The sequence below is a fragment of the Piliocolobus tephrosceles genome, chromosome 14 (genome assembly GCF_002776525.5).
Source record: "Piliocolobus tephrosceles isolate RC106 chromosome 14, ASM277652v3, whole genome shotgun sequence".
NCBI lineage: Eukaryota > Metazoa > Chordata > Mammalia > Primates > Cercopithecidae > Piliocolobus > Piliocolobus tephrosceles.
In genome coordinates, this window is record NC_045447.1 from 59,346,605 (window position 1) to 59,356,081 (window position 9,477).

The 9,477-nt window shown below is 43.9% G+C and overlaps 1 protein-coding gene across 2 annotated transcripts in view; it reads left to right on the top strand.

The window, feature by feature from the left end:
• The first annotated feature begins 548 nt into the window (after window positions 1-548).
• MLLT3 (MLLT3 super elongation complex subunit) overlaps window positions 549-9,477 on the top strand; it is a 294,338-nt gene continuing 285,409 nt past the window's right edge. Inside the window, exons 1-2 of one of the 2 annotated variants that reach the window (XM_026453889.2) lie at window positions 549-861; window positions 2,278-2,458. In XM_026453889.2, the coding sequence (XP_026309674.1) occupies window positions 850-861; window positions 2,278-2,458 (193 nt within the window). In that variant the 5' untranslated portion in view covers window positions 549-849. Of the gene's footprint in view, window positions 862-1,124; window positions 1,336-2,277; window positions 2,459-9,477 lie in introns of those variants that run through there. The other variant, XM_026453890.1, reaches the window with a different exon arrangement.

Below are 9,477 nucleotides of genomic sequence, written 5' to 3' on the forward strand. Positions count from 1 at the left end.
TGAGTGCATGGGGCAGGGGGCCAGGGGATCGTTGCGGGTTAGAACAGCCTCAGTGATTGCTATTTTCATGCTCGTTTTTTGCAGGATAGCATTTCTCTCTCTCTCTTTAAATAAGTTTGTTTGGGTGTGAGTTCTTGTCTTTTCAGCACAAAACCATAGAAATACGTGGTGGAAAGTAAAAGAAAGCCCACTCCCTCCTCCCCGTGCGTGCTAGCTAAGGACTTGATTTAACACCCCTTCTCCGGCTGCTGGGGGCTCTAAGCAGTGGCTACATTCCAGCAGTTTTAATCCGTTTTTTATTGTAGGGCGAGCAGAGTTTACACAGGGGCTGGGATGGCTCCCCAGCTGGCCGCTCTCCCCACTCCCGCGCCCCCTCCCTGCCACCCCGCAGCAGGAACCTGTTACTTTAAGCAAGGCTTTCCAGTGTGGCGCTGCGGGCCGCCGGGGTTTCGGGAGGTGGCAGGTGATTGGCTCTTTCGAGCTCCCCCTGGCTCGCTCGCTCGGCCTCCCCGCGCGCTCCGCCCCGCCCGCAAGCCCTCCCTCCGCCCCGCGAGGCTCGGAGCCCGGGTGTCAGGCGTCACGGCGCATGCTCCGGAATCATCTTCTTTACCCTGGAGCTGCTGCTGCTGCTGCTGCTTTTGCTTTTGCGGCTGAGTTTAATAAGCGAGCTAGCGAGCGAGCGAGCGAGCAAGCGAGCGCGGGGGGAAAAAGGCAGAGAATGTCCGCCATCTACCCTCCGCTCCTGGGCGCGCTCTCATTCATAGCAGCCTCTTCATGAATTACAGCTGAGGGGGGGCGGAGGAGGGGGGGTACCACACAACACCCCAGCAAACCTCCGGGCCCCCAGGCATGGCTAGCTCGGTAAGTACGCGCAAAAATAATAATAAAAGACCTCCCCCACTTTCCTTCCTCGCCCTGCGCCGCCGCAGCCCAGACAGCGCCAGCGCTCCGCGGTTCCAATTAGAGAAAGGTTGGTAAGGCTTGCAGGGAGCTGCCGCCTCTCCCTCAGCCTCCGCTCCCCTCCTCCCCCACCCCCCCGGCGCGCGCGCACACACAGACACACACACAGACACACACACTCACACACGCTCACACTCGCCCCTCCACCCCCCGCGCCTCCCTCCCTCCTCGCCTCTTTGCAATCACAAGAAGCGCACTCACACACTCCCTCTCGCTCACACGCGCGCACTCACACACACACTCACGGTGGAAGGAGGCGAATAATAACTCAGCCATATTTCAGTCGCCGCTGCCGGGAGCTGCGGGCACAGTCCGGGGACGCGGCGAGCAGCCTCGGCGGCCGCACCTCCGCAAAGCGCCGCGGCCGCTACGATGGTGCGTTCTCCGCGGCGCGCGTGTGTGAGCCGGAGTGTGCGGGGCTGACAGCGGCGGGGCCGCACGCAACTTTGCCCCAGCACCGGGGGGTGCTGAGCGCGAGCCGAGGTTCGGCGGCTGTCCGCCCGCCGCCCTGCCTTTCTGAATTTCATTTTTGAGGGGGAGGTGGGAGATACTTTGGAGCCACTTTGGCTCTTGAAAGTGTGTTGCGGGGGCTCGGTTCGACTGGCCTCGCCGATCGCCTGGGGCTTTTAGTTGGGGGGTGCGGGGTGCTTTAAGTTATGGATGCCTCGGTGTGTTTTCCTGCGGGCGTGTGTGTGTGTGTTTCAATGTGTGTGACAATGTCTCATTTTTGTTGTGCACGAACCCCGTGGCAAGAGCACGGGAGTTTGTGCCCATCAGCAGAGGCTGCCTGTAGTTTCCATTCCGCCTGGCACAGCGCTCCACACGCACGCACACACACACGTACACAAAGACTTCCTCGGCGTGTGCCTGTCGCCGCGGTACTTTCGGGGAGGGGGCTCGCCAGGAACCCTTCGGTCCCTCTGGGTCCCAGCCACCTACCCTTCCACGCCGGGAAACCGCCCCGGCATTGCCTTCTGATTTGTTTCCGATGCATTTGTTATCGTGCTTGTCGTGGCTGAGTGTGTTCTCCCTCTTTCCCCGACCCTCTTCCCGACTGGGGATAACATTCCGTTACAATCCTGTCCGATGTGGATGCGGGGCCCGGGGCGCCTGAGGCCGAGCCGGGCCGGCCGGGCGGGTATATTTGGGGGTGTGGGATGTGGGCGCCCACGCGCGTGAAACGTGGATGCAGAGGGCACCGCCGTTTCCTTTTATGTGCGTTTCAAGAAGGAGGAAAAAAAATGTCAGGCGCAACGTTCACTGCCGAAACGTCGCCTTCCTGTTGTTCACGGCTGTCTCTCCTCCCCCTGCCCGCAGTGTGCCGTGCAGGTGAAGCTGGAGCTGGGGCACCGCGCCCAGGTGAGGAAAAAACCCACCGTGGAGGGCTTCACCCACGACTGGATGGTGTTCGTACGCGGCCCGGAGCACAGTAACATACAGCACTTTGTGGAGAAAGTCGTCTTCCACTTGCACGAAAGCTTTCCTAGGCCAAAAAGAGGTAGGGCTCGAATACAAAAGGGTCTTGATAAAAAATGTCTTTGCTTGGCGAGGAAACAATCGCTTGGCCCGGGCGGTCCTGCTGCCCCGCTCCCCGCCCCCTGCGCCGCGCTCGCCGGCGTAGCCTCGGGATCCGGGTGCGCGGCGCCGCGCGGGCCAGGTCCCGGCTCCCGCCTGCCCGCGCGCGCGCGCGCGACTTCGGCTTGGTGAAAGTCACCGCAGAGAAAGGACCGTCAGGTGTCGAGTGTTTATTCATCCCAAGCCAGCCCTCACGAGTCCTCTGGGGTTAGCCGCGGGTTCTGTGGGGAAGGTGCAATTAGTTGCTGAGTTTGGAGATGTGGGGAATGGGGCTGGAGGGAATAAAAACTTTGCGTGCGTGTGTGTGTGTGTGTGTGTGTGTGTCCTAGAGAAATGAAGATTTACCTGTGTTATTAGCAAAGAATGTATTGGATGTAGTTATTGTTCGGTCTTGGCAAGTCAGTTCTCTTTAGGATCTTCTCTGCTTTCCTGTGTATGTATAAGGTACCAGGTACCAGTTGCCATAGACTTTTCTTTTTGTGGCTTAGCCACCGCCACACCCCACTCCAGTCTGGATTTTATGTTTACTTGGGGGGGCTTCGATCCTCCCTCCCACCCTCGCCTGGCACTTGACTGCTCCTTTAATTCTGAGCAACGTTACAAAGTGTCTGCCGGATGTGATCTGCAGGGAGACGGTTCTTGCAAAGGTCGAAGCTAAGTTTAAGAGGAACATTGTGGAGGAAGCCTTTTGCTTTAGTCCCTCCCCACCTTGGTTCTTAGCCTTGGAGTCTAGTTTGCATAATCCTAGTGGGCCTCTTCGGTCCCAAACATTTTCCATAATGGGCAGGACAGTTTTGGAAAAAAAAAAACGGAGTGTCATTTTGAAAGAAATTTAAAGAGGGTTTGAGAAATACCGATTTCTTTTCCCTTCAACCTCTGGAAAGCTAATGTGTGGTTGTTTTAGTTGGATTAGTGAAGGTAACAGTACAAATACAATAAGGTGCTTTGTTTGCGAGCAGGTTTATTTATCTAAGTCGACACAATGGTTAGTAGTTATCTTCCATTTGATCCGTAATCTTTATTGGCATCTAGAACTCCTGCCGTTTCTTAGAGTAACATCATAATAAATCCATTCCGCTTAGAGCTATGTGAAAATTATTGAACATTCTGGGGGCTGAATAAAGAAAGGAGAAATGCCGTGTGCCTTAGAGGTGGCAGGAGTTTGTATTGGTGCTTATTTTTGTTTCCAGAGCTCATGTAATGGGAAGTAGGATTGTGTTTTTTGCCTTCAGTGGTTTGGTTTGTATCTCCTCCTGAAAACTTGAACAGTTGAATTTGATGGTCTTTGTTGGATGGTTAATAAACCAATCCAGTTTCTCATTGAGGGCTAGAAATATGCATGGCCTATAGGAAATAACATTTGAAATTTGTTAGCATTTTCTGTTAAAATATAGTCAGAGATTAATATTTCATATTTCCTCCAAACTGGTAAGGATGAGTGATGTCAAGTTTCTGTCACTGATGAGGTTGATGTGATGCTTCTTGGAATCTCTTGCTCCCTTTCCATGTGTCTGTAGAGCAGAGGAGTTTAAACAAAAGAAACCACCTTCTAATATCCTTGGTACACATTATTACTACTACTTGGCTACAGTTTGCTTCAAGGTGAAATAAGCTTTTAAAAAGCAACATTTATTAGGAAAATTAACTCAGTTGGCAGAAGATGTAGCTCTTAAGGTAACTTTGTTTAGGCACCTTGACAATCAACAAATTGACATTATAAAATTAAAGATGATCAACCTCTATTTTACCATTGTTTTTCTGCTTCAGTGGATGTGTGTATTGACGTTACTTTTATTTCCTATACTTAACGATTTTCTGTCCAGCCTGAGGGAACATGAGGGTGCTGCTCACATAGGCCACACCTGGGAGTTGTTGCTAGGCGTGGTAAGCTGCTTGATAGCAGTGATGCCTTCTCAGAGGTCTCTGGTGAGAGATGTCTGCTTGTTGGTTGGACTCCTCAATTTTTATACTCAACTGTGGAGGTTCTCTATGCAGTCCATAAGCCATTGTTTTAAAATGTTTATTTTTGGATTTTTATTTGTATGCGTGCTTCCCATGATGTGACAAGTCCTGGGAAAAGTGCCAGCTTATATCGCCCAGGAGAGACCTTGTCATACTGTAGTTACACATGATTCAGATTGCAAGAGAAGGTTTCTCTGTTCATTGGGAATAGTTAGTTGTAAGTTCAAGCAACACCAAACATGCCACTTAATCCTGGGACATATTTTTTGGCTTATAAAGTCTTTCAAAATGATAAGAATAAATATAGAATAAGAACGCCAAGAATTTCTATGTCTACTTCCAGTACCTTTTAGGGTGCTATGTTAACTATATTATAGATCTGTAAGTGATAGAGTAAAATTCTACCAACTGGAAATTGGTGAAACTGCAAATATGAATTTGTGAGAAATCCGAGTTATAAGATCTTTAAAAGAAATGCTCATATTCTATAATAAATAAGCTGTGTTGGCTCTAGTGACAATCTGAATCACTTTCACTGTATACAGTAGCTGCTAAACAGAGATGAACCTTAGGACTGAGGATGAACTGCTCAACCACAAAGATGAATGACTCCTTAGTTTTGTAAATCTTTGGTTTGGAAAAGTGAATTGATTTTCAGGTTGATATCCTTTACTTCACAGTAATATTAGAACTTGTAGGAGAAGAAATGATAATATTTTTAACTTGTGGCCTAATGAGAATTATGTATACCATTTCAGAATTGAGCTAATTGGATTTGAATTAATGAGGTTTTACTCTGTCATAAATATGTGTGGGAGACCTTCAGTTTAAAACTACTGGCACGAAATCTTAGAAAAGAGATTTTGATGAAATGGTGAAGCCTGGAATGTCTATTAGCCATGACAAAACAGGTAGGCCACAGTATGATGCATTTTTAAACTACCTGCAAAAAAGGACAATCTTATTTATTAGTACCAAAGATTTGTACTAGTCTGATATGACTGAAATTAGTAGTCACATTTGAAACATTTCTTTTAAAATATTAATGTTTTTGTTTTTAGTATGATGTAAATTTGAACTTTCTTTCCAATTACAGCCATCCTTAACTATTGCAATTTGTTTCACAGACATTTATGATATGAAATCTTTTGCTTATTATTTTATGGAAGCTAATTTGGCCACTGGTATGATTTGATAGCTTTTTATTTGTAGCCTTAGTCCTTTGAGTGGGCAGATAAAGCTTAATAAATCCACTCTAACAATTTTCCTTTAAGTGTTAGAGCCCAGCTTTACTGCATAGTTTGATTTGTGTTAAATGGTCTTCTGAAATAATTTGGATAAGTTTTTATCAAGGTAACTAATATTTGAGGGCTTACTAGCTAAGAAGTTGTGTGCATCTGGTATGTTTTCTCTTCTGAGTCATTTAAAATATATAAGAAAAAAATGAAGATGGGTGACTATTGTGATACATTCAGTGAGTGTTATTTGTGTAGGGTCTGTATGAAATTTAGATGACCAGAGAGTACAGTTTTACTGCTGTGCATTTTGAAGCACACAAAATATAATTTTCCAAGGCACTTAAAAGCTGAATTGTTGGAGGAAATCTCATATTCTGTGGGCGAGAATGTAAATTGGGCAGGGGGATTTTGGAGAACACTGGCAAGGTCTATTAAGATTTTTAATGTTTATACTGTTTAGCCTAGCAAATTTACTTCTAGGAATTTTCTGACAAATATGTTCTTACAAGTACACAAAGATACAGGATGTTTCTTGTGACTGTTTTTGTAATAGTCAAAATTCGGAAGCAAGCCATATAGGGGCCCTCAACTAGATACAATTAAATGATAATCTGTAAAAAGAGGTATATCTATTTGTAGATACAGGAAGATCTTTAAGAAGAATTAAGTGAAATAAGGCAAGTCGCTAAATCATTGTGATCTCATTTTTTAAAAAAGTTCTCGTGCAGATAAGTATATGTATGTGTATACATGCATATGTCTATAAATAAGTAAATTTGCATTAGCGGGCATCAAACTCTTACCAGTAGTTTTCTTTAGTAGCTACTTATGGTGGTGGTGATGGGAGGTTATTTTTGTAGTGTTTGATTTTTTTTTAAAGTTAACTCGTATATTTAAAACATTACAATGAGCACACATTACTTTTTAAAACTGAAAAAGAATAAAGAACCAATATATAGAATATTGTTTTAAAAATAGGGATTAGCATGTAGCTATCTAAAACTTAAAGGTCTAAAAGTGATCCTTAATATCTTGAGTAGATATTGTTGCTTAAAGATGAAGAGAATTTGGGGTTAGGAATTACAGACTTGTATTCAAATGCTGGTTTAAGATCCTCCTTGTGTGGTTTTGGACAAGTTACTTCTGTATCTGTTTTCTCATTTGCATTATGAAAATGATGATAAAATAGAACTATTAAGTTGAGGTTGAAATATAAATCAACTGTTGTCAAATTTACTGGGCTTAAGACCTTTTACACTTACACATTGAGGAACGCAAAGAGTTGTTTTGTGTAAGTTATATCTATTAATTTTCCTGTATTAGAAATTAAAATGCAGACATCTAAAAGACATTATTAATTTGTTTAAAGGTAATAACTTATTACATGTTAATATATAAGTAACATTTTAATGAAAAATTAACATTTTCTTTAAAAACAGTGACAAAAGGGACATTGTTTACTTTTTTTTTTCCCCCTCAAATCTCTTTGTTTTAATAGAAGACACCTAGGTCCTCTTACCCGCTTCTCTTTTCAGTCTATTGTGTTATCACATGTGCTGGAGCCTCTGGAAAACTCTGCTGTACACTCATGAGAGAATGGGAAAGAAAAAGGCAAATAACTTCATAGATTTTATTATATATATAGTTTTAACGTCACCAATCACCTGAAAAGATCATAGGGATCCTGAGGTCCTAACTCTACACTCTGAGAAATGCTGGTAGAAAGTATTCAGCATACAATCTGGCACACATAAATTGCCCAATACATGGAAGCTGATTGTTATAATTGTTGCTAATAAAAATTTATTTAATGGAAACAGAAAAGGTAAATCTTCCAAGGTATTTGCCTCATTAAATTCCAGTGAATGATTACCTAACAATAGTTTTTTCAGAAAAGGAAAATTTAAACTTGGGTTTTTCTGGACATATTTTATAGTTATTATCACTGTCCATTCTTTTTTTTTTTTGACAGGGTCTGACCCTGTCACCCAGGCTGGGTTGTAATTGTGTCATTTCAGCTCATTGCAACCTCACCTCCTGGACTCAAGCCATCCTCCCATCTCCTGGTCTCAAGCCGCTTTCCAAATAGCTCACATTACAGGCATGGACCACCATGCCTGGCAATTTGTGTGTGTGTGTGTGTGTGTGTGTGTGTGTTTTGGTAGAGATGGGGTTTCACTGTGTTGCCCAGACTGGTCTCCAACTCCTGGGCCCAGGCGATCCACCAGCCTCGAATTCCCAAATTGCTGGGATTACGGGCATGAGCCATTGTGCCGGGCCTATCACTGTCCATTCTATGATGCATTACCTGAATTATGCAGAAGTCTTTTATATTCATTATTGTAGGTGCCCCTCTGTAGAGCTACCTATCTTTGTGAAGTAGGCCAGGCAGGGATATCACTTGGTTTGATAATTTTGCCTTAAAGGTCCTTTGTTCCTTCTCTTGGTTCTTTGAAGTTTCTTTCCCATGGGTCTTCCATGGACCAACCTTGACCTCTTTCTTGCCTTTCTAGTCATTTATTACAGGTAATCCCCACTACGTAACATCATTTTTATAGTTCTAAGATATAGAACTTTTCTTGTTTTGAATCTTCACAAGAGATGTTATAGAAGTTGGGAAATTACATGGCACAATTGTAGCTTTTGTGAAGAACCTTGTTCATTTTTTTAAACAAATGAAATTTTTTTTTCTAATTTATAAATATTTGTTCATTGTAGAAAAGTCAAAACATAGAGAAGTTATCTGAAATTTTCATATATAGTTAATATTAACTACTTATGGTGGTGGTGATGGGAGGTTATTTTTGTAGTGTTTGATTTTTTTTAAAGTTAACTCGTATATTTAAAACATTACGATGAGCACACATTACTTTTTAAAACTGAAAAAGAATAAAGAACCAATATATAGAATATTGTTTTAAAAATAGGGATTAGCATGTAGCTATCTAAAAGTTAAAGATCTAAAAGGGTTAATATTCATTAGACATCTTCATATATATACACATACACATCAATATTAACTACTAACATTCATTCATTCAACAAGTGTGTGTGTGTGTTTTTAGCTCCTACTATGTGTGTGCGTGCCTGCCTGTCTCCCTCCCTCCCTCACTCCCTCTCTCCCTCCTTCCTTTCCTTCCTTCTTTCTTTCATTTTGGGACAGAGTTTCCCTCTTCACCTAGGCTGGAGTGCAGTGGTATGATCTTGGCTCACAGCAACCTTTGCCTCCTGGGTTCAAGTAATTCTCCTGCCTCAGCCTCCTAAGTAGCTGGGATTTTAGGCATGCGCCACCACACCCGGCTAATTTTGTATTTTTAGTAGAGATGGGGTTTCACCATGTTGGCCAGGCTGGTCTCGAACTCCGGACCTCAGGTGATCCTCCCGCCTTTACCTCCCAAAGTGCTGAGATTACAGGCATGCGCCACCGCATCCGGCCCTAGCACCCTTCTTAGAGCTGGAGATAAAGCACAGAGGAACATTCCTACCTTTGTGGCATGTCATCTTTTAAAATTGTTGGATTTTTCTGGCATGACATTGTATATGGCTTTATTATGCTTCATTTGGATTGTTCCCAGTTTTGATTTGTTATGAATAATGCTGTGATGGACATCTTTGGCATTCATTTTGATGGTTTTTCTAATAATTTACTTATGTTAAATTTCTGAGGCCGGGCGCGGTGGCTCAAGCCTGTAATCCCAGCACTTTGGGAGGCCGAGACGGGCGGATCACGAGGTCAGGAGAT